Below are 25,411 nucleotides of genomic sequence, written 5' to 3'. Positions count from 1 at the left end.
TATTTATTTTTTTAAAACAGAGAATTTTGGAAAAAATAAATATTAAAGCCAACATGAACATGATCTCAGTACCAAATAAAATGTAAAAATCAGACTCCCATTTAGAAAAAAAGGCGAAGTCACAAAATCTATGTAAGGTAGTAAAAAATATTATGAAATGGAAAAAAACATTTATGAAAAAAAAAAAAAAATTCAAACAGAAGGTTTGTGAAGGAAATATGTGTTAAACAACAAAAATTAAATTTATGCATAAATTTTATATTTGAAACACTAACTTTGTGGTTATTCACTATAATAAAATAAATAAAACAACTTTGTTTTTAACCACTTATTTTTTATTTTTTCTACCGACCGGTTTCAAAGCTATACAAGTTTATTTATCAAGGTATACTTAACTAATGAATTCTATCCTATTATATCAATATTGTGCTTCGTACGGAACTAAAAAGTTATTAACGTAAGTCTCTTTGTCTGGTAAGTATGGAAAGCGTAATTTGAGATGGATACGCTCAAACTAGACAGGAGTGGACTAATGGACATCTTGTTTATTTGGTTATTTATAATTTTTTCTTATGAATCGCTTTTTTGATATCCAAGTTGCCTAGTTTTAATATTTTATGTTCAACACGAAGAACTTTTAATCCAGTGTCTTTATATGATTATTTTATGTTAGATGTTTTGCGAATTTAGAAAAAATATTATTATTTGGGCAAAAATATTTTATTTAATTTTATTAACATGTACGGAAAAATTGCATTTTTGCAAAACTTATAATATAAACATATTTGGTATAATTTAAAAAAAAAACATACATTACTAAGATTTAGAAACAAAAATTAAACCTAAAAATTATATGAAACATTCAGTGGGTAGACGTTCAAAACAATTAAAAATAAATGTAAAAATCAAATAAAATATTGAAATATTTTAAAGGGTAAATATTACAGGAAAATCATATGAATTAGAAATGGATTATATTTTTAATAATTCTCTTTCAATGTTAAAATGTTGCTCATAACATAGCAAAAAAGTAAACCGGAATTTTCGGGTTTTATGAAAAAAAATATTTGTTTAAAAACCATAACTAACATTGAAAAATAAAAATTATAAAATTTTTAATTCTGTGGGTAAAAAGAATGTCAAACCTTTGATTCTAGAGAAATAAATAATTCAGGACTGTGAGAAATTTAGGAAATGGTTGGTTACACAAAAGTTGATGAATTGTATCCACATGACGTCATGACATCCACGAATTATTGATTAGCAAAAGGTAAAGGTGGGACTTACCTGGAATTGTGGTTAGTACCACTACATAATGATCGCACGTCACGATTACGTCATCTAATTATTTTCATAATGATCCGAATGAAATAACGTCTACATAAAATATAAATTTACATGCAATTTATAAAAAAACGCGTTTTAGAGACAAAATTTATGTAAAACCATATTAATATCTAATGATGAATTCGATAGAAATATTTTCCTACATGTCAAAAAAAAAAATTGTGTAAAAAACTATATGTTTATGTCGCCGCTAAATCAGCCACTGCACTGAGCGTCTAGGTTGTTCATTAAATGCCGGAATTCAACTGAATGGCTAGGCTGTTCGTTGAATGAACGTTTAACGAAAGGGTTGAACGTCGCTTAGCCTCTTTAATTTTAATACAACAATTACAATTGTTTTATTTTTAGATTTCTTTTGTTATGTAAAGTTTGTTTAGGTTAGGATAGGTAAGGTTAAGTTTGATAATAAAAAAAAAACGTTTTTTTACTTAACTAAATTCTGAATTTAAATTAATAATTAATCCAAGTAAAAAACATATTTTTTATTATTAAAGAGAACCAACCCCACACCAAACCCAGTGGCTTTTATTTTATTTATTATTTTTATAAATTTATTGCATAAATAAGACATATTTAATACCAGGGAAGCTTTTGGTTTGGCCTTTCCTAATGGGCTAGCTTTCAACCATCCAACACGTTGAACAACGAGCTATCAAAATTCGTTCAACGAACTGCGCAGCCATTCAGTTGAATCCCGGCATTTTATAAACAGCCTAGCCGCTCAGTTAACTGGCTGATTTAACTATTTGGCGGCGACAATTACACAATAAGACAGGGCGTGATTTTCGTAGCAATTTTATTGTCTCTTATTATTTTGAATACCTACATTTTTATTAATGAAATAACATCATAGAAAATGTTCTTTTCAAACGCTTATAAAAATCTTGTAAATTATGTTACTTTACAGGCAAAGAGGCTAGACAGCTACACACCGGACACACGTCTATTCTAACGTCTTCCACACTCATACATTTTGACATGACCAGACTTGAGATCTAGGGTTATTTGATCATTGTCTTTCTCGGTCGTACTCTGTTTTCGTCCTTCCTCTGCCAGTTTCATGTTTCGACTAAAACTTAGTTGCGTGCTGCCAGTCTAGCTTCGACTGACATAGTTTTATTATCATTTATTGTGCTCAGGACACGTTCAGATGGTATACATAAGTACAGTCATAATAATATAATCAAAATCTCTCCATACCTTTTTCTTCTTAGGCATTTCGTCTCTCTCGTACTCTAGGCCTATGCCCTCGTCGCTGAGGGAGGCGGGCCAGCTGGTCGGGGAGTCGCCAAGGGGGGGCGAGGGTGTCCCGGAGCGCCAGGACCCCGAGCTGGAGCCTCCGGGAGATGCGGAGGAGCGCCCGCCCCAAGCGCCTAGACAAACAGAAAAACCTTGCAACATCAACAATGCTAGAGACATCTCAATATCTTTGAAAACAAGCGCAGGATTTAAGAGATTAAGGAAAGTCCGATGTTTTGGAGAATTCCTGATAGCGTAGTGTACTGTCTGCGAAAATATTTAGGAGTGAAAGCGCTAGCCTTATTTCTCTCAAACCAGAAGTGGAGCAATCCCCTTTTAAGAGGATTAGCGGTGGACACCAGTTAGATGAATAGGTATTTGAATATAATTTGTCGTTTACAAGTCTGACAGATTATGCATAACTAAAAATCAAGGTCTTGTATTTCCGTTTTACCTTCCCTAAAACTGTACCGATTATTTTTTTTAAAGAAAGAGTATTATAATAAAATTGTCGGCAAGTTTTTTTTTTCCAAAAAAAGTTATACGTATTGTCATCAAGAATTGTCAATAAATAATTTAAATGAAATAAAAAAAAAAAATATATACGTATTTGTATATCGTACGTCTGAAGACAGCTCATGAAACTAGGCTTTTTTAAGGGTTTTTAGATGGTCATAGTTCCTATTAAAACAATAGGGACACGCCAATGGTAGATATGGGCATTTTTTCCAATTCATGTTATAGCTTAATTTTAAGATGTATTTTTCTAAGGAGTATTTTTGTAATTATATTTCTAGGTAAATAATATGCGTATAAAAAAATATCTACAGTGTTTAAAAAATATCATCATTTTGGTGACATAATCCAGGGACAAAATACGGCATGTTAAAATACATATGTATGAAAAAAAGTCATACTGTGCATCTTCTTAACAGGAGCATATTAAGTTCCAACATCTACCATACTTACTGTTATAAAAATCAATATGACTTCACAAACAGGTGAAAAAATATATGTTTGAATACAGAAAGAGTCGTGGGCAAATCAGAGTTTGAATGGTCGTGAAAATAAAAGAAGTTCATGCTTCAGAATTTCTTCGAAATCGTAGCCAAGGAAGGAGAAATTTGCCACCACACTGAAGTCTTTTCGCAATTTTCTCATTTCTCCAGTAATAAGATCGACGTTTCAAATGTTGTTTACTTAAATATTAACGATGTGACTGCACGAGGCAGAAGCAACCTTTGGTTGCGATCACCAAGGTTACACTTCCAGCGTGTCATTGGCCGCAGTTTGTTGCGTTTAATTATGTCAATAATTCAAGGGGTTCACGACCAATTGCAATATTTATGGACAACAGGATAGCGGTGCACGAGTAGACTTATCTTATCGGAAGACAATATCGCTTCTGACGTTCTGCGAAAATGTTCAATAAACCGACAGTAAATTTGATACTGATGGAAAGTTTTCCTCGCATTCCCTTCCTTCTTTCCAATCTACAATCGTTCTTAGACCATAACTACTACTACTACTACTACTACTACTACTACTACTACTACTACCATCACGCCATTTCCCCGTAGGGGTAGGCAGAGAGAATGGACCGCCACACACGTCTATCCTGGCAAACAACCCTAGCCTCTTCCACATTAATACATCTTGTCATACATGCCCTTCGGTTCTGTCTGCTTTTGACATGACCAGACTCAAGATTTTGGTTTATCTGATCATGCCACGTCTTCCTTGGTCGTCCTCGTCTAACGTTGCCGTTCATTTTTGCCATATATACTTGTTTTACCATCCACCCGTCGTCCATTCGTTCTACGTGTCCAAACCATCTCAGAGACCCTTTCTTAATCTTATCAATTATACTTGTCTCAGATTTACACTCTCGCCTGATTTCATCATTCGTAACCCTGTCATACATTGATTTCCCACACATTCGTCTAAGAGATCGCATTTCAACAATTAACTAGATTTTTTGAATGATTTTTTGAGTAAAAGAGGGGAGTCATCAAGCTGCTGGCCAGACTATTGATGTAGTTACCGAGCCTTTGCTGATACACTACACTGGATCTTGTCTTTTTCTTAGTTGTAATATTTTAATACTGTTGTGACTCGCTATGCCCTACAACTGTATTGCGTGGGCCTTACTTATAAATCGGGAATAAAGGTAAGCTTAAAAATAGTGGTAGAATAATGATGGTATAGCAAAAAGTATAACTTATATACCTCGCATAGAGTTAAACTCGGTTTAAATCTGGGATAGCGACCAGAGAAATTTATACCTGCACATTATGTGGTATAACGCAGGAATAAGCACGCGATCTGTTAAAAGACATATTTTTCAGTAATCAAAATGGATAGTTTATCAGTCCTGCGACCTTTTTCAAGTGATTTTTAATAATTTGTCTTAATAATATCTGAAATGTTATAGGTTTATATGTATTTAAATTAATTGTGATAAAAAAAGAAACACTAATAAACTAAAATAACTCGTTTTTATCTTCTCCTCTTCTTCCCAACTTTGATTTCTTTTTCTAACGGTTTTCTCCATGTTCTCCATTACACTGACAGTAGTCTGTTGTTGTTATAAAAGTTTCTACGCACGCGCACGCGCACGTATCAGTGTTGACTGTTTAAAAAAATTAAGTATGAAATAACCTGTGAATTGTTATTCCAGATAATAAATATTTTTACAAATAAGCCTTTTTAAAATCGGTTATAAATAGTTAAAACGGGTATAGCTATTTCTTAATGTAGACCTGGATGCATGTATAAGGAAATCTAATAAGTAAGGCCCCGTATGTCCGCACTGGTTTGAGTACTTAGTAAACGAGTAATTTATTTTCTAGCGAAAGGTTGGAGCTTCTTTCCAAGAGCCACTGCATTGGACTGAATCGAAAATTTGATCGAGGTATAGAATTAGTCGTTTTAAAGACTAATACCCGTATGCAGAGACAAACCTTAAGGTGAGGAAAGTACATTCTATTGTCTTCACCTTCGGGTTATTCTCTGCATTTGAAATTAGAATGTACTTTCCTCGCCTTAAGTTTTAAGGTGAGGAAAGTACATTCTATTGTCTTCACCTTCGGGTTATTCTCTGCATTTGAAATTAGAATGTACTTTCCTCGCCTTATGTTTTAAGGTGAGGAAAGTACATTCTATTGTCTTCACCTTCGGGTTATTCTCTGCATTTGAAATTAGAATGTACTTCCCTCACCTTAAGTTTTGTCTCTGCATACGGGTATAAGAAACAAAGTTCACAGTATGTCACTATTTTACTAACTTTATTATTTAAAATGCCGTATTTTTTGGAAGCGATCGTGGGTTAGTCGAACGTTTTATGATTACGGATACAAAATTGAATCCAACACAACAATTCCATGATAAAAAATATTGCAAGAGCATATTTACAATAAGCTCAAATGTGTTGGGAGAATAAGATACTGTACAGTAACAAGACAACACTATTGGCCAACAATGTTTAAATCAAAGAAGTAGAAAATAAAGGCGAGCACAACCAACTCAACTCAACCAACCAAAAATCTCAAGAATACAAACTATTAAAATCATACTTAACTAATCGGAAGCAGTATACCTTTGTAAATGAAAAAAAAAGTAAAATACAAACAGTAAATTTTGGAGTCCCACAAGGATCTATTTTGGGTCCACTATTATATATTTTATATATTAATGACTTATCACTGTATAATTTTAAAGGGAAAATTATTATGTCTGCCGATGACATTGGACTTTTCTATAAAAATCAAACGGACGTATTAACAAACAATGACATAAACGAAGACCTTACTATATTGACTAAATGGACAAACACAAACTTACTTACACTTAATGAAAAAAAAATGCAATATTATCCATTTTAAATCTAGAAAAAAATGTCACAAAGTAGATGCTTACATAAATAATGAACGACTAACTGAAATTGAACATGTTAAATACTTAGGACTAACAATAGACAGACAATTGACATGGACAATTCATATTAACAAATTAATTAGCAAAGTGGCAACTTTATCGAGTCTATTTTTTAAAATCAAAAACTTTGTTCCAATAAAGGAAAAAAATTTAATGTATGAAGCATATGTAAAAACTAAAATATGTTATATGCAACTACTATGGGGAACAGGATATCAAAATGACATAAACAGACTACAAAGACTGCAAAATAAAATATTAAAGTTAGTATATGACCTTCCTTATCTAACAGCAACTAAAGAATTTTTTGAACAAACTAAACAATTAAACGTAACTGAACTTTTTAAACTAGAATCTTTAAAATTTATTCATAAATTAGCCACTGAGACATTTTACATAATTTTGAAACATGATTTATTAAACATAATTAAATTATAATATCAAATACAAATACACGCCTGTGAATGTTGATTAAGTCTGCCCTTTTTTTAGTGTTATTTTTTTCTATTTGATCTTATTTTGTACACTTGCCAAACACAAGAGCCTGACTCTTTTTTGGCAAATTCAATCCGAAGTAAAAACTTATACTCATAAAGAAATAAAAATATAGAAATATCTTTTTATTTATTTATGAATGTTCTCGTGATAAATAAAGACCTATAAAAAATTTTGAAAATCTGTTCGGATTTTGTGAACATTAAAAAAATGATGATTTGAATTTACATTTCTTTTATTTTATTGAACACAGTAAAATAACAAGTATTTAGACGTCTATATTCACGGGATCAATACCTGAGCGATAATGACCGATAATTGCAGGTCTGATAATGAGGCTATTTTTTGTGACAAAGCTATGACGAACATTATAAGTAGGTATTTGGATTTTCCAAATTTTTCGAAACATAATTAGCATTTTTAGATTAAATCTCTTTTTGATCTATTTGATCTTATTTTGTACACTTGCCAAACACAAGAGCCTGACTCTTTTTTTGCAAATTTAATCCGAAGTGAAAACTTATACTCATAAAGAAATAAAAATATGGAAATATATTTTTATTTATTTATGAATGTTCTCGTGATAAATAAAGAACTATAAAAAAATTTAAAAATCTGTTCGGATTTTGTGAACATTAAAAAAATTATAATTTGAATTTACATTTCTTTTATTTTATAGAACACAGTAAAATAACAAGTATTTAGACGTCTATATACACGGGATCAATACCTGAGCGATAATGAGCGATAATTGCAGGTCTGATAATGAGGCTATTTTTTGTGACAAAGCCATGACGAACATTATAAGTAGGTATTTGGATTTTCCAAATTTTTCGAAACATAATTAGCATTATTAGATTAAATCTCTTTTATGTCAGATTCACCGCTATCGGATATTCAAACCTACAATAAAAAGAAAACATCATATATTTCAATACAAGTTCTGGTCCTAATGTCCAGAATATTCATTAAGTTTTACGCGACTGGTAACAGTCATGTTAATCCAGAAGATTTATGCTAAGTAGGATATATTATACAGCGACATTTACAGTTGTTCAAATACCGACGTCATTCAATATCCAAAATCTGGGTTTGGAGTAATACTGCCGTGCAATCCCCAAACCGCCGTAACTCGAAAAATCCACTTTCGACATAAACGCTAAAAACCGCAATCATATAGATAAAACTTTTTTTTTTTTAATTCATCGTAAGGCTGTGATGATGACGATTAAATGAAAGGAAAACGCGTGTTACAAAAGTTATTAAAAAAATAAGTTTTTTAAATTAACATCCAGTTACTGCGGACAAAAAGTTGACCCAAAACTAGTTAAAATGAAGTATTGAAACTTGATAACGCAATAAAGCTTATTTTAGTGATTTTTAGTAATTATTACAGCCTTGTAGTAGTTCATAAAGTTTAATGGGGTTTAGTTGGTTTTTGGGGAAAACTAATAGCAGACACTTTTTTTAGTACAAGCAGTTTGAAATAAAGCACACCGTAATTTTTAATAAAAAACCCGTCAATTTATCAAATTATAACTTTAAAATCATGGCGTTTTTTTTTGCATATAAAAATATTCAAAATAATGAGGAAGTTCAGAGGATTTTTTCTAATTTGCTAATAGACTATTCAACTAAACTAATATATATATGTAGATATATTTAATTTTATATACCTATCATATTATCAGCGCTATAGTTTTTTAAAGTTTTGTATTTCTGAAATTACTCCGCATGTGACGTCAGGTTTTCTCCCGTTTATTTGTCAGTTCTGCCGATTAGCCGTTTACGGTAAGTTAACCGGATATCTTTCACAGATCTCTTATATTGGTTGATTCATGTGAACTAGTGACGTCGTTCAACGTAGTTCGTATTTATTAAAATATCATACATAAAATATTTTTTTTTCTTACACTGTCAAGAAAATTCGCAGTACAATTTAATGCTCTAATTCTTGCTGCGCGCAAGAAAATATTTTTGTACCCAATTTCCCGTAGGGTTGTGAAGTTCCTTATTAAGCGATTTTTTTTTAACAAAGCATTTTAGTTAGTATTTTAATCATTCGTGGGCTAAAAACTCGACATTACTGCATGGGTAAATATTTAACCTACAACCTTCCAGATGTCGTAGCGAAAAAAAAATTGGATACACTTATAGCTAATTGAATGCTGATTACGAATCAGCAAATAGCTCGAAAACGACAAAATCTGAGTTACGGCGGTTTAGGCGCTGCATGGCAGAATACATATTGAGCAAAATACAACTGGAGTTCAAACATATTCAAATCGTGTATCCCACAATCTTCGTATGATAAAGAAATAACACATAAAAATGTTATATAATCGAGGTCTAATAAAACTAGGCAGTGGCGTTTTTTAACTTAGAATATTTGCATTTATTTAGCACAATTATATTTTTTTTATGTCCCGACTTGTTAGAAAATTCCGTGTCGGGACTCTTCTACATATGAAACAAAAACACTTATTAACATACTAAACAATATACAATATAATCAAAACAATATACATTTTTTACATTTACATTTTCTTTTGCACCACAACAGGCCAGGAGGCCTAATTACAGTGGTGAATTACATCACAGAGCACCCAGGCTTGAGAAAAATCACATTTTAATTTTTGTGTTCTCACCGGGAATCGAACCCGGAACCTTCCGTGCGTGAGTCAAGCGTCTTGACCACTACACCACGGAGGCCGCCACTAACATATTACAACAGAGATGAAGAACATTTAAGAAAAGGCAATATAGAAATCTAGGCATCTACAGGGCTTATGACCTGTCAATGGCTGGTTTGAGTGGCCACTTTACACACTGTGAATCCAGTCCTTGTCTACAAAAATTTTGACAAACTCAAAATATTATTGATAAATTACCTGGTCCATGAAGAAGTATAGAAATTGAAAAATAAGATTTTCAGGCGTTGCAGTATGTAGGTGAAATAATTCAATGAGATGAATCTCACCCGCATAAATAAAGGTTTCACCTCTTTAACTTCACAAACATCAACACTTGAAAGAATTTAAGGAATATAGATGTTCAAATATGGGCAGAATGGTGAATGTTACACAATGTGTAAAGTGGCCACTCAAACCAGCCATTGACAGGTCATAAGCCCTGTAGATGCCTAGATTTCTATATTACCTTTTCTTAAATGTTCTTCATCTCTGTTGTAATATGTTAATATAAACAGCTCCCCAGGGAGTTGAATCCAGTCCTTGTCTACAAAAATTTGGACAAACTCAAAATATTGTCAAAACAATATACAAAATAATTATAGAAAAATACAAATAATAAATATTTATACATGTCGAAAAATGGAATGCAGAAAAGTTATAAAATAATACATGGCAATATGTTATTAATAATTTATAGTAATTTTATAATTCAATTCGGTAATTAATTGCCATTAAAAATAAATACAAAATAATACAATAAAGTAATAATAGTAACACATGTACATAGGATATTGAATTTCAAAAACATAATAATAAAGTTAAAATATATATTTACAAATAATTATGCATCACTATTAAGTTTATTCAAAGATGATATACATATATACGTATTTGGATATTGATGATTATTAACAAATTATAACAGGGATGGAGAATACCTTAAATAAGGGAATATGAAAGTCAAGGCATTTACAGGGCTTACGACCTGCCATTGGCTGGTTTAATGTATAATAATCTTAATGACTCCCAAGGAGGTGAAATCCAGTCTTTTGTCTGCGAACATTAGGACAAACTTAAATATTGTAATAATGATTATTCACTATTTTCACAATAGTGCAATTTTCAAAGTTTTACTTTTCTATGGCTGCCTGCTTTCTGTGCAACTTCATTTAATTAGTGAGTACTCACACTATAAAATTACTATTAAGAAGTGGATAATAGGGGGGGGGGGTTGCTCGCAGTCCCCACGAATCAAATAAGAAAAAAAGGTAATAATTTGTAGTGTTACTTACATGGTAAACGTTAAAAGTCGAATTTTGATTTATACGTATTAAGGGCGTGTTCCAAAATTACGTAAAATGTTAGAAATACATTTGATTTTCTTAGACAATGTATCTTGAGAAACAATTTCTCAAATGACGGGCAGATTTTTCAACATTATTTCCCAGTAAGCCTAAAATTACATAATTTTCGAATTGTGCAAGTCCTCGAGCGAATGTCGTAAAAAGCCCCCGAAATAACGTATAGTCTTGTTTACATATTATTACAAGATAAAACAGAAGGCCACTTTTGCGCGTGTATTATTTAACGGTATAAGCGCAGTACGCGTGTAGTGGATTGACTTTATCTACAATCAAGGCCTTCACTCTGATATGATCTTTCTGCGTTTCGATCACCGAGCGCAGACGAGAAACGAGAGGCAGCGAGGTAAAAAGAAAACGAAACAGGCAAGTATCGCGGATATTGCGAACATGAACACGATAGAGAATTACACACGCCAACCAATAGATTAATTGTAAACTTAAATATCAAATGATAAATTCCCGTAAGCGTCTGAACAGTCCCAAAATCCGAAAGATAGCGGTAAAAAGAAGCCATAGGAAAAGGAAAAAAGTGTTGAGAGATGATAAATTTAAATTCAAATGTAGAATCAGATAAATGTAATTGTCCTATTATAGAAGTTGTAAATAATCATAAGTATTGATTCAAATTTTAGTTTGGGTGTTCTTTGATAGAATCTGCGACAAATTAAGTCATTTACGAAGCCAAAAGTATACTACATTTTAAAACGTTAAGATACATATATACCTCGCTCATTGAATCAATTTTATCTTACGGAGTGCGTGTATGGGGTCTCACCTTCCAGCCAATATAAAATGTGCATATTCTTTCGCTGCACGACGTTTAATTACTCGTCCGAGCTGACGTTGCGTCAAATTACGCGTTGCGGGCCAAAACGGTGTTCGGCCCTGTCAACTTTACGGCTTAATGGTGATAAAACTTGATCCTTATTATGCAGCCATTTAAAAATTCATGGTTTTTATTTAACAAATAAATCCGGAAATAACATTAGAACACATTTAAAATCTTAAGGTCCTTTGTTGCCGGGTTTGTCATTCAATGCCAAATTCGAGCGACAAAACGAATAAATTATTATTAAATTGTTAGGTTCTGTACAAAAAGCTTTACGCCATATTCCGTTGATTCAAAGATTGACTGACCCAATTTTTGCAAGTATTTAAAATAAGATGAAAAAATATGAATACTGAAAACAAATCAAATACAAAAAAGTATTTGAAAGAAATTTTGGTGAAAGCGCGATAGCAATTTTGAACAAAAAAAGTAAAACTGTAAAAAAAAAAAAATCGGCGTAAGCTAATGAATGGGATATTCGTATATTAGGTGCATTGCCCCCTCGAAGTGATGAATAGGAAGCGACAATTATAAAGTCGTTAAGCATTTAAAGCATTCAGAAATTAGCATACTTAATGAGACAATGCATTTTTACCTCAAGCCAGCCGAATCACCTTAACTCGCAGCACGTGTGTGGAACGCTGCGATTGTTGCTTTTTAAACATGCAATGTTTCACAACCATTAGCGGTATACCCCTATTTATGGCGTGTATTAATTCCGCTTTGTTAAATATCTTGATAAAGGTGAAAAATCATTTACAGCTTTATTCTTAGTTTTTTTTTGGCTTTTTTCACCCCTAACTGGGGTGTTCTAGCCAGTGCCAAGTTCAAGATATCTTATTTAAATATTTACACATGTGTTAGTACTATACATACAAGTTAGTGTGTTAGTATTTAATATTACACACACTTTACATAATATATAACTTATTTACAACTTAATTCCATTTATAACTACATATTTACATACAATTTTAAATATCTGTTTATTGGGTGGGGACAAGAGAGTCAAAATATTAGTGGGGAATGGGACGCTGATTTTGGAGAGGTCAGATAGGAACTCTTTACAGCTTTCAGTTACGTTCTACAAATTGGCATACCAGTAAAATAATTTATCAATTTAAAACAATATTTAACCATTGACATATCAATACATGGACTACTACTACTACTACTACCATCAATGAATAAAATGTAGTAAATAGATCAATTTACCATTTTTTCACGAAGCAGGATTCTCCTACTACTTTGACATGAATGTCTTTCATGTATTTTTTTTCTTTTTTATAATATTTACGTATTGAACGTATGATTGTATATGTTATATTTAAATAAAAAAATTAAAAAATTAAATAAATAAAATAAAAAGGTATTTCGTTTTAATTATCTCAGAAGTAGTAATTTTGACTTAGTGTTTTTCGAAGAATACCTACGATATATCGTCGGGACTGAAATTATACAATAAACTACAAGACAAAACTAAACAAAAGACTCAGACAACCTTTACAAAAGATGTTTAAAATATTATCATTAACAATAGAATATGAATTTAAAAAAGAAAAAAATATTTTTTAAATGAATGTAATCCGTAAGGGTTTATAAAAAAAATTTAAATAAAAAAATATTAATAATTCCATTTTACATAATTTTGTACGATAACAACGTTGTTTATAAAGATGGTGGATGTCTTGATTAACTGCAGGTGAACTAATATTCGATCAAAGGACAAATTAATTGCCGTTTTTATCCGACTAAATTCTCGAGACAACTGCTCTTTTAGAAAGAATGACTTTTGACATACAAAGAAAGATAACATATTTAATTTAAGCGTTAAAATAAATTGAGGGCGGTACGACTGAGCATTAAGAATATCTTAATATGTTAAAAGAGACGTTTTATGTTTCTTAAAAAGTAACATATTATAACAGAGATGAAAAACAATTAAGAGAAGGTTCTTCGTTCTCATTCTCAAGGCACTCTCTTAATACCCAGACACAATTCCTCTTTCTTCTCTAACTCATATAGTGTCCATGCGGCTCGACTGTGAAATCATCTCCCATCCACAATCAAATATGTTACTACATTATCTCTGTTTAAATCACGTCTGAAGAAACATCTCCTTTCTCTTCCTTAATCTCTCCTCCTTTCCTTTTTCCTCTTTCCTCTTTTTTCCTTTTTCCCATTGAGTAATAGTTTTGATTTAAGGTAATTTATAAACAAATACGTTTATTTCTATTTTTATATATTTTTAACTTTTTAATCTTTTTTTTTTCTCTACTGAATATGTTCTGTAACTTAAATTATAAAAATAAAACTTTTATTTTATTGGTTGGTTGGAAGAAATTGCCATTTGGCAATAAGCCCGCCAATGTACAAATAACATTATGTACAAAAAGTTAAATAAATAAAATTTAGAAGTCCAGGCATCTAGAGGGCTTATGACCTGTCAATGGCTGGTTAAAGAGGCTACTTTACACACTGTGTAACATTCACCATTCTGCCCATATTTGAACATCTATATTCCCTCAATTCTTTCATCTGTTGATGTTTGCGAAGTTACACTACAAAACTACACAAACTACAAAAATTTGGACAGACTCAAAATATTGTTGATAAATCCACCTGGTCCATGAAGAAGTACAGAAATTGAAAAAATAAGATTTTCAGGTGTTGCCTAGTATGTAGGTGAAATAATTCAATTCGATGAATCTCACCCGCATAAATAAAGGTTTCAGCTCTTTAACTTCACAAACATTATTATTATTTATTGTACAGCGCCCTTGAGGTGATTTTTACAAAAATGGCGCTATATAAATTATCCAAACATTATTATTATTGACAGGTCATAAGCCCTGTAGATGCCTAGACTTCTATATTACCTTCTCTTAAATGTACTTCATCTCTGTTGTGATATGTTAATATAAACAGCTCCCCAGGGAGTTGAATCCAGTCCTCGTCGACAAAAATTTGGACAAACTCAAAATATTGTTTCTTAAATAGGTTTTGTTGTTACCTCCCCTGGGCGAATGTGGCGAACAGCTGAGTGACATGAGGACCAGAGCGGCATTGCAGTCGTCCATCATATCGTCCTTCATGTCGCTGTCTCCCGAGCTGGAAGGCCTGCGCTTGCGGGAGCTGAAACAACAAGAAAAGGAATGTTTAAAATACGAAAGACAAAGAACGGCAGGAACATAGAATACATGTTGGTGTCTCCGGTTGCTCCATGACAAGGTTCCATTGCGCGAGTTGTTGATTGCACGCGCGTTCCGCCCATTCATGCTGTGGGTGCGCGCATCCCTTAAATATTTAAAAATAATAATTTGTATTTTAAGATTAGCATTAAGCAAAAATTTACAAATCAACTTTCCTTCCATACTTTTTTTTTATTTGCTTTTTATATATATGTTGATATTTTTATGTTTTTTCACTATGTATTTTTGTATAATTTAATTTAGTACGTACTATTATTTGGCATATGATTTATTGCTTCTATTTCTTACTATAGTATTAAGTGAGTTTCTAGAAAACATCTCAATTATCATTTCGACTATGTTTATATACATATTCTTTTTCTGTTGATTTCAATGATACTCTTATTTTGTTTTTTTTTTTAATACTACTTTATTTACTATTATTTTGTTGATTTTAATGATACTATTATTTTGTATATTTAATTATGTGTGATTCTTAATTTGTATAATTTATAATTTAAAAATTATTTCTGATTATCTTTTTTGCATTTATTATATTTACATTTTTTTCTAGATTGTTATTCTACGTCATTATAATTTGATCTAATTAATTTTACTATATATTTTTATTGTTATTTATTGTGGCTTGACACGGGCATAGCCTAAAAAGCCTTAATAAGTTCTTTAATATTTAAACTAGTGTAATTTTGAATGAATAAATAAATTTTATTATTAAATATTATAAATACGAAAAAAAAAATTACAAATATTCCTTAAATTATCGCAGAAAATTTTCGAGCGCACGCAATTTACGAATTCAAACAATATATTCGTATAAACGTTTTAAATAGCATATTATTGAAATTTTGGCATAATTTAAGAACATCTCGAGTTTAAGGTACTGTCCTAATGTTTACAGCCCTCACCGCTAGACCCACCTGCTCCTGTGCAGCGTCAATTAACATATGATCAACTATAATCATTATAATCATAATGGAAATCTTGTACAGCATCATTTTCGTGTTACAATATTTCAAGCGCACATTACAAAGGTGATTCTATGAAATATTAATTTTATTTAGGTATTTATTTGACGGACTTATGCAGTCCATTCTAACGATGGCATATACAATTTCTCATAATAAATACAGGCATTAATATAATAAAATACACCTAACTAAAATTAAAGCTAGGATAAAAAAAAATACTACCTCAAAACAAGATCTGGTATATCTTAGTGATTTTTTAAATCTATAAAGACTTACACCAAAAAAGTCCAGATCCTGTCTCGAGTTTACAATACGACACAATCGGGACATTGGTGCATGCATGCAATTATTAAATAATAAAGTAGACTCTTTTAACTTACTCTCCAAAATTAATCTTCACGTCCCCTTTCACGTGACAAGAAATAAGTATTTATTCCATCTGCCAGTCTGTAGCACTAACTATGCACAACACTCTTTCCTCTATCGTCTTGCTCTAACTATAATGCTTTTTTTTTCATCTATTGATATATTTAACCCGCCCCTTAATTTATTTTAAAATAAATTCAGACTGATTCTTTCTAGCCGCGATACGATCCCACTTGCTATTTAATGATGCTCACACTTACACACACCTGAACACTTACTCCCACATATGCACAAACACACCTATACACTTACTCTCATATAAATACACATAAACATAAACACACCCTTTTGTTGTACCGCAATTTAATATGTATGATTTTTATTTAGAAACTTCGCTGGTCTGTTTTTAAACCGTATCTTTTTTATGTTATTATATCATTGTCGACTGTTTGTTTCTGGAAAATAAAACAAAATTGCCAAAGAACTTGTTAAAGTCTTTGGAAAATGGTCCATTTACATTTAAAAGGATTCAAAGTTTGGGTCAAAACAAGAAAAAAATTTAAAGGTTTCGCTATTATCGCCACAACGTCGTAACCGATAGAAGCAATATTTTTTTTGCTGGAGAATAATATTAAATTTCTTCTTTTAAATTATCAAGGAATACACTATGAGAACCAAGTTTCTAATATTTATTTTATTTATATCAATAAACCAAATGGTCGAAATAGAGTTTGATTCTCAAGGTGTATTCCTAGAGGAAGAAAAATAAAGTGTAAAATATAGTTTTAGTCGGTTACGGTGTTTTGGCGATCATGGCTCGGTATTTCAAATAAATTAACAAATAACGATCGAATTGTACACAATCATATTTATAGAATAAAAGAAAAAATGTGTTATAGAGATGAAACTCTACCTGGCTACCGCACCTGTAACACGAATCTATCTCTTTTCCATGTACCTACAGTTCGCACCAACTATGCACAGAACTCTCCTCTGATTCGCTTGACGCGTAATTATAATGTATTTTCAATAACATAGACACATTTAACTGCAGTAAACTCACTTTTAAAACCAAAATTAAAAAAACTATTATATGAAAAAAATCATGTTTCTTTAAAAAACTAATTTTACATTATAAATTTAAGTTGTTTCTATTCACTCATATCAAACACACACTCACCCTGTCCATAAACCTACCCTCACACCCATATACACTCACACATATTCACATACCTACCAAAATCACACTCCACTTTTTTACACACGCATCCTCACACAAAAAAACTCGCACACATGCACTTCTATGAATTAATATCTAACTGAACTGGATTTTTATAATTGTATTTATGTGGAAAACTGATTTGGCTTTATTTTATGTTTTTTCAATAATGTTGTGTATATTTTTTTGCATTGCTGTTGTTTCTCTGAATAAACAAAAATTAATAAAAATAAAAGAAACAAAATAATCCCATAATTGTTCGAAGGATCTTCAGTAGTGATGACGGCGTATCCCATGTTTACAGAATATTTGTAAATAACATTTTTTAAATCGTGATAATAGAAAACAATAAAACGTCAATGAAAAAAACCAAGGTTAAACCAATGCGGACTATAGAATAATTTTCCTAGAAAATGGCGAGCAAATGAAAAAATCCTGCATTTTAACATATACGCATTTTAATCGAGTAATGACGTATAATTCCAAGAACGCACTAGACCTAATCAAAACATAAATATTATTGTTAATTTTTACGCATCATTTTTAAATCTAGGCCTCGCTTGCTAGTAGAATTTCATAGCAAAAAAACAAGTTGTTTTCAGATTTCATAGATTTGTTTGGTCCCCTTTTGTGAAGTGGATTGTTATTAATTGAAAGAATTTAGATTTTTTGCGTATTTGTCTGCACCAACATTATTTCATTTTTATCACCGGTCTCTCTAAGACAACGCGTGAATTACACTGTTTTTTATTGTTGTTGAATCGCGAGCTTCGGTTTTTTTACTGCGCTCGGGCAGCGTCAAAATGGCCGACGGGAAAGCGATGCGCCTCGAGCGGTCTTGTAATTTGCGTCGATGACGTAGTTTATTTACATGACAGAATAAGCGTGTGTGTTATATCTGTATACGCCGGCCGGCAAACGTAATATCAACTGTGTGAAAATAATGCGTAATTATTCTGCCTCTTTGTTCAAATAAGTTCAAAAACTGAACAGTAAAAATTAAATTTTACAGCATAAACCGTGATTGATTTAATTTTTCACTGTTATTTCATTTCGATCTCCTTTGAGTTTTCACCTCCGTCTGAAACATTTGCCAAGGAGTCAAAACCAAATACAATTGAATAAAACAGGTGTTTCGAATAAAAAAAATATTTTTTTTACAAATTAACATTTACTAACAAGACACAATCAAAATGTTAAGGGCATTAAATACGTACAAAACTTGCTACAACTTTTTTATTATGTGATAATATTAGAGGCATATATTTTTTTTTCTTACGATGCGTGTAAAATATAATAATAAGCGATACATACTTGGTTAGAAAAGCCAGGTTGGAGGCTTTCGTTTGCTTTATAAAAAAAAACGTCTTCTTCACTTCGAAAATTGGGGCAAATTGTTCACAAATTAAAAAAAAATCACAGTGGCACAGTTTTTTTGCACGAGTTTCTAGTACGCGGTTTTCGCATCAATTGCACGTAGAACACGCGTTCAAAAAGCGAGCGTTTTCGAAATTAAGTACCGTTCAACGGTCAGTTTGACACTTGCATAGAATTTCCGAGTGGCTTTGTGCGATAGCGATTGCGAATGCGAATGCGGCCTTGCCGAAAGCGAATCTCTTACTAAATTGAATACGAATCGCGCTGTTATTGCCGGCGGGGAGTTCGCCGGTTGGTGACGTGCAATTCTCGATACACGTGTATAGTATATTCTTTATCTTGTTTCACGGCAACGGACGATAAATACGCCGGCAAATCACATGATTTACGACCAGCAGAAGACAGCATTGCACACGCTATTGCGACGTTCGCCGACGCGAACACGGGTTCAATAAATAAGCTTATAACGCGCGTTACTCGCCATAATATAATATAATACCAATTTCCCCGTGGACGTTGACTCCAGCGAAAGAAAGTGGGATGCATTTTGCGCGATCATCTAATATCATCTAGATCAGAGGTTCCCAAATTTTTTTGTGTCGTAGACCCCTTGCCATGTTTTTCGGTTTTTGGTAGACCCCCAACTTACCTGATATTGATTTTTCATAAATTTCTAACTGTAATGAAGTTTACTGTTAAAAACTTAAAGTTAAAACAAATGTTGAGTTTTATACATTATTTATTAATTGTATTTTAATTAAAACTACTCAAAATAAAATTTTGTATCTGTTATATAAAATAAACGTAACATAAAATAAACTAAGCAATAAGTAAATGTTTTTAGTGGGATGGATGAACCTGATGCTTTAATAATAAATTATCAACATTTGGCGTCAATTTTGTCAGGTTTAATCTTTAATCTCCTCGGTCAATGATGTCCAGTCTGTTTCTTTTTTTCGTTAGGAGATTGGTAACAGCGCTGAACCCCCTTTCCACTAGGTATGACGATGGAGAGGAAATTAAAAATTTGCTCGCTATATTCCATTACACCGCTATATTCCATTACCATACACGATAAGTAACGGGTATGTTTTTTTGCAGCCAGAAGTACAGAAGTACTATCAGTGTATGTTGAGATGCACTATCGTGGACCCCCATTTTCATTTCATGGACACCCAAATTTTTTTTCGTTGACGTAGACCCCTTGCTGGTTGTCATAGACCCCTGGGGGTCGATATAGACCACTTTGGGAATCACTGATCTAGATTCTAGTACCTAGAGCGGCTTTTCAAACAGAGAATGAATATTTTCAATCAGAGATGCGCTTCATCAAATATAAAAAAAAATACAAATAACATTATAGATAGCTATAACATTATATTTTCGTGTCCAGGCGGATGAGGAATACAGTTATGTGTGTGAAATAAAACCAAAATCCTGGACTAGTGTTTTCGAATCAATAGCTGAGCCCTCAGGTTAAAACCCTGATTAAGAAAATAGAGATAGGTCGGCCTGGTTGTGTTGAGTTTGGTGCATTCGCCAACCATTTTTGAGGTCTTGGTGAACGTAAAATATTTATTTTTATTGAACAGAAAAATGTTATTGTTCTTGGACTGACGCTTGAACCGTAGGACGGATCATCTTACCTTTACATAAACAATTACCCAAATATGCCGCATTTGGTTGCAGCGCACCACCGCTGGGCGGGGAAAGGAGAATGAATATAGCTAATTGATTCTATCTTTTATCTAGAATAAATCTTTTTGATAATTGTATGGGTTTTTTAATAAAGAAAAGACTTATAAACTTCCCAAATCGCCGCGTTGGGGAAACGAGATTCTATCTGACAAAATATGTTTATTTACATTGAATTTTAATTAATTTAAATTTCGGTTCTATAAGCATCAAAATTTTAAAGAAAAACGAAATCAATCCTTAATTATTTATTAAGTGTAATAAGACAATAATATTAATAAAAAAAATTAAATAAAAAAATGTCTTCATTTCAAACTTTCATGTCTCAAAAAAAATATGAATCTACATAGAACGGTGTTTCCCCAACGCGACGAAATGGAGAGGTGCGTCATTAGTTATTCCCGCAGATAAAATTATCTATTAAGTGGTTATTCCACATACCGGATTTACGGTAAATCCTAATTGATTAAAAATTCAATTTTTCTCAATATTTGTGGTAAATCGAAAAGTTTTCTTTCAACATTTTCTTATTATGACCACGATATTCTGATTATCCATGTTATTTGCTCAGACACGTTTTCATCTTGGTTTAAAGAGAAAATGGTCGTTATGTCAACATAAATCATTTAGGTAGGCACAAAAATAGCCTAAGGAAAAAATGAGCAAAAGTACAGAATTTAAATACGTTTTAAGAAACGTCGGCGGAATTAACATCAATGAAAATGTCGCATATGCATGACGTATGCAATGGTATTTTTCAAACGCAAAATTTACTGTGACGTTTGCCTTTGACACAACCTACGCATCACACGAAAAATCGCCATATCAAACGTAATACTGTTCTAGACCTTCTTAGCGGATGAACGAGCAAGAGCCGCAACTTGTAAAAGAACGGCACCTTTCTTCTCAGAATTTCCCCTTAGCTTTGCTAAACGCTGTATAAAACAAAATACGCAGCAGCGTTGGGAGGATCATTACCGCGCTTCTTCTGCAGGTAAAATCACTAAAATGTTTTTCCCAACGCTGGCTGATGCAGCTAACTTCCGTCATCATCACCAAAGTACTTTCGAAACGACCCAAATTTTTACCGGACACGGAGCTATAAGAAGTTATCTATATAGGTTTAAATTAAGGAATGATGACTATTGTCCATGCGATGATATTTCTATACAGAGTATAGAAAATCTGTTATTTGAGTGCCCATTTTTCAGTTTGCAACGCCATAATCTTGAAGCAGAATGCAGGAAAGATGGAATATCCTTAACAGATATCCACACTGTAGTAAAAAGTAGTTATCACGCGCCATTGTTCTTGAACTTTGCAACAATGGTGATTGGACTCATAAAGGTAATCAACCAAAATCAGTGATCGAACATCCCATTTCCAAGACAAACAAAAACTTTTTTTTTTCAGAGTACCTTAGCCTTGTACATGACACGTAAGGCTACTAAATACAGGGGTTCAAAAATATATTTAAAAAAAAAAGACCTTCTTTTCCATATTCGACCCTGGGTAAATCCACATTTCAAATCTTCCAGTTCTTCTATTGGAGATCAAATAATAATTATCTTTTTATGGAGTCCTTAGTCATCTAATTTAACCACTATCCTTTTGATTATTTTCCTGCTTTCTATGTTTTCTAACTTCCTTCCCAGTTATCTCAATTTTGAAAGAATGAAAGAATTGAAAGAATCTGTTCCATAGCACAAGGACCGCTGTTGTACTTGGAACAGTTTTAAATAAATAGTTCAGATAAAAACCCACATCCAGCGGCGGAATCAACAAAGAACCATTACTATTGTATAATAACTGATCACCTTCACCAACCTAACTTGAAGATGTTGAATAAACATTATAAACAAGTTGATGTTATAAACAACCTTGATATTTGGCTTACTGCTAAAGATGTTATTTAGATATTTCCTGGATTGCCCAACAAATTAGGAGTTAAATAAAATCTTGGTGTTATTCTAAATTCTGACTTTAAAGGTTATGCTAACATTTTATAAGCGGTTACATAATTTGTTATCTGAGTCCAGAAGGATGAAAAAAACAGTTCTGTGTGCTTTCGAAATAATGAATTTTTTTAGATAAAAGAAAATCGAGTGGAGGTAAGTCCGCTCGTTGTGTACTGGTTGACGTGTTTGCCAACCATTCTTGAGATCCTGGGTTCGATTTATGGCAGGGTAAATGTAAAATATTTATTTTAAAAGATTTTTAAACTGAAATATTTTAATTCAATTTTTTATTTTATAAATATTGCAAAATTTACTGCTCGTGTAATTTTTTACTTATTACACCTTTTTCTTTCCAACCTCCTATCAATTCCTTGAGATACCACTAAATATAATCAACCTATTTTTTTAGTGTATATTTGGACGCGGTGGTGTTTGCATCCCTTATATCTCTGCATGTAATTTTTCGTAAATAGGTGCTATGTGTACTGCGATGATAGTAAAGATGAAAGTGTATTTTAGTAATTGCATTCCGGTGTAGTGAGTGTTCCGACGAAGAGACGGGTAAGTCTCGAAACCGGTAGATATAAAAAGTAGGTAAGTGGTTCTATGCTAATATTTACTAATATTAAGTGGAATATTTTATTATTGCTGGACTGGCACCTGAAGCGTACGAATGATCACCTTTCCATAATGTAACAGATGATCGATCTAAGCTGCATTTGGTTTACTATTGCGGTGCCCTATGCACCCCTTGGTGCGGAAAGGGGAGTGATGGTGATGGCATATAGTTTATAACGACCAAAAACAAATAGTACATAGACAGAAGAGAAGACAAACAGTGGCCTTATTCTGTAACTAATTCGTTTAGTAAATTCATTCGTATCGTATGAGCGGGAATGAGAGCGAATTACGATTTTGATTTCGTTTGAGTGAGATTGATATATAAGAAGCGAACGAACTGACGAAACGAAATTGAGGACCGTCTTTTCAAAACTCGGCATTCGCTTGAAACGTAATTTTTCAGAAGAGTGTTTTTGTGATTAGCGTCAAATCGCGTGAACTATCTTTGTTTTAATAATTACACCTTACAACTAAGGCTGAAGGTAATATAATTTATATATAGTATATAATTTTCTTTTATACTTTAGTAGCACCCAATATAAATTATTGAAATTAGGGATCAATATACGATTTTTAGCGTGTTTTGGTAATTATTTTTTCAGGTAATCGATGTTTCGATACTTACTTTAAATTAAAAAAAAAAAAAAAACAGAATCTCTTTTTACTATAAAACACTGAATCAATGATTCATTTCAAATTAACAATCAAACGAAATTTCAAATTGATATCATATTCTCTGACCTTATGATTTTGCATCGCTAATGCTTTTTTCTTTAATTAAACATTCATAATTTAAGTTTATTTTCTTTTCACGCGTTTAAAAACGATTGCACAAAAAAACGAAAACCCCATTTTAATACGATGTATTATACATGCAAATCATTGTTTATATTTTTTATACGGAGCAATAAAGCGGCGTTTCGTTCTAGCAGTTTATTGTGGAGTTTGTCTTCGACTAAAGTTTCTACATAAACCAAATATTTTTATGCGCCGTGGCGCAGTTGGCTAGGCGGCCAACTGTGAAACTGGCGTCGCAGGTTCGATTCCCGCCAGAAAAACAGAGAGTAGACGTATTGTCTCTTTTCTTGCTCCTTATCATTAAATCAAATGCAATTTTCCACTCCTACTTTCCTTCAATCATCCTTCACCACTCCTTATCAATTTCCTTCTTTTCCTTCCCACTATCTCTTTTTAATATATAGTATATTTAAACCTTAAACCATCGTCGCTTTATTGCAGTATAATAAAGTGAATACATATAATTGGATGGCAGGCCCTACTACGTATATATTTTTTGTAGTTTTTATTTACATTCATTTAACCTGTACACAGTAGCGGCGTTAGGGCAGGGCGCGGTTGGGCGATTGCCCAGGGCGCTGCAGGCGCCCTATTTTATCCTCTCGCTCATCGAGCGAGTCCAACGTACTCGTAAATTTCCTAAATATGGCGACAAACTCGTTATAGTGGCCCACGATGAGCCTATAACTTCTCCAAAAAATAAATTTGATGTTGAATTTTTCTACAGCCTTTTGGACACTACCTTTATTTCGCTCAATGAAAGATTTGAAAAGTTAAATGAGTACTCAAAATCTTGGTCTTTTATGTTCAATATAAAAAAAGATTCCGAAAAAACAAGACCTTCTCAAGCTCTGTAGTAATTTCCAATTGAAATCAATAGTAGATTCTTAATCTGATATAGATAGTTGTATGTTGCGTAATGAACTCGTAAGTTTGAAATCATTTTTGCCTGATCAGAGTGTGGTTAATCCTGTCATTGTTTTGAATTTGATAAAAGGCGGCCTCCGTGGTGTAGTGGTCAAGACGCTTGACTCACAGACGGAAGGTTCCGGGTTCGATTCCCGGTGAGAACACAAAAATTAAATGTGATTTTTCTCAAGCCTGGGTGTTCTGTGATGTAATTCACCGCTGTAATTGGGCCTCCTGGCCTGTTGTGGTGCAAACAAAAAAAAAAAAAAAAAAAAAAAAAAAAAAAAAAAAAGATCGTAACTTACAAGAACTGTATCCAAATGTATGGATAGCGTTGCGAATATTAATCACTATACCTACCTGTAACGGTTGCTAGTTGGAAAAG

At 32.4% G+C, this 25,411-nt stretch overlaps 1 protein-coding gene across 1 annotated transcript in view; it reads right to left on the bottom strand.

The window, feature by feature from the left end:
* Positions 1 to 1,683: 1,683 nt before the first annotated feature.
* Glut4EF (Glucose transporter 4 enhancer factor) overlaps positions 1,684 to 25,411 on the bottom strand; it is a 233,170-nt gene continuing 209,442 nt past the window's right edge. The window contains exons 3-4 of the mRNA XM_088235152.1: positions 14,917 to 15,038; positions 1,684 to 2,720 (exon numbers count right to left, since the gene is read on the bottom strand). Coding sequence (XP_088091278.1) covers positions 2,494 to 2,720; positions 14,917 to 15,038 — 349 coding nt within the window. The 3' untranslated portion in view covers positions 1,684 to 2,493. The remainder of the gene's footprint in view (positions 2,721 to 14,916; positions 15,039 to 25,411) is intronic.

Source organism: Micrasema longulum, unplaced genomic scaffold, assembly GCF_059751315.1.
Source record: "Micrasema longulum isolate JH-2025_06_02 unplaced genomic scaffold, ASM5975131v1 h1tg001339l, whole genome shotgun sequence".
In the NCBI taxonomy this organism is placed as follows: Eukaryota; Metazoa; Arthropoda; class Insecta; order Trichoptera; family Brachycentridae; genus Micrasema; species Micrasema longulum.
This window is presented reverse-complemented; position numbering and strand designations above follow the sequence as displayed.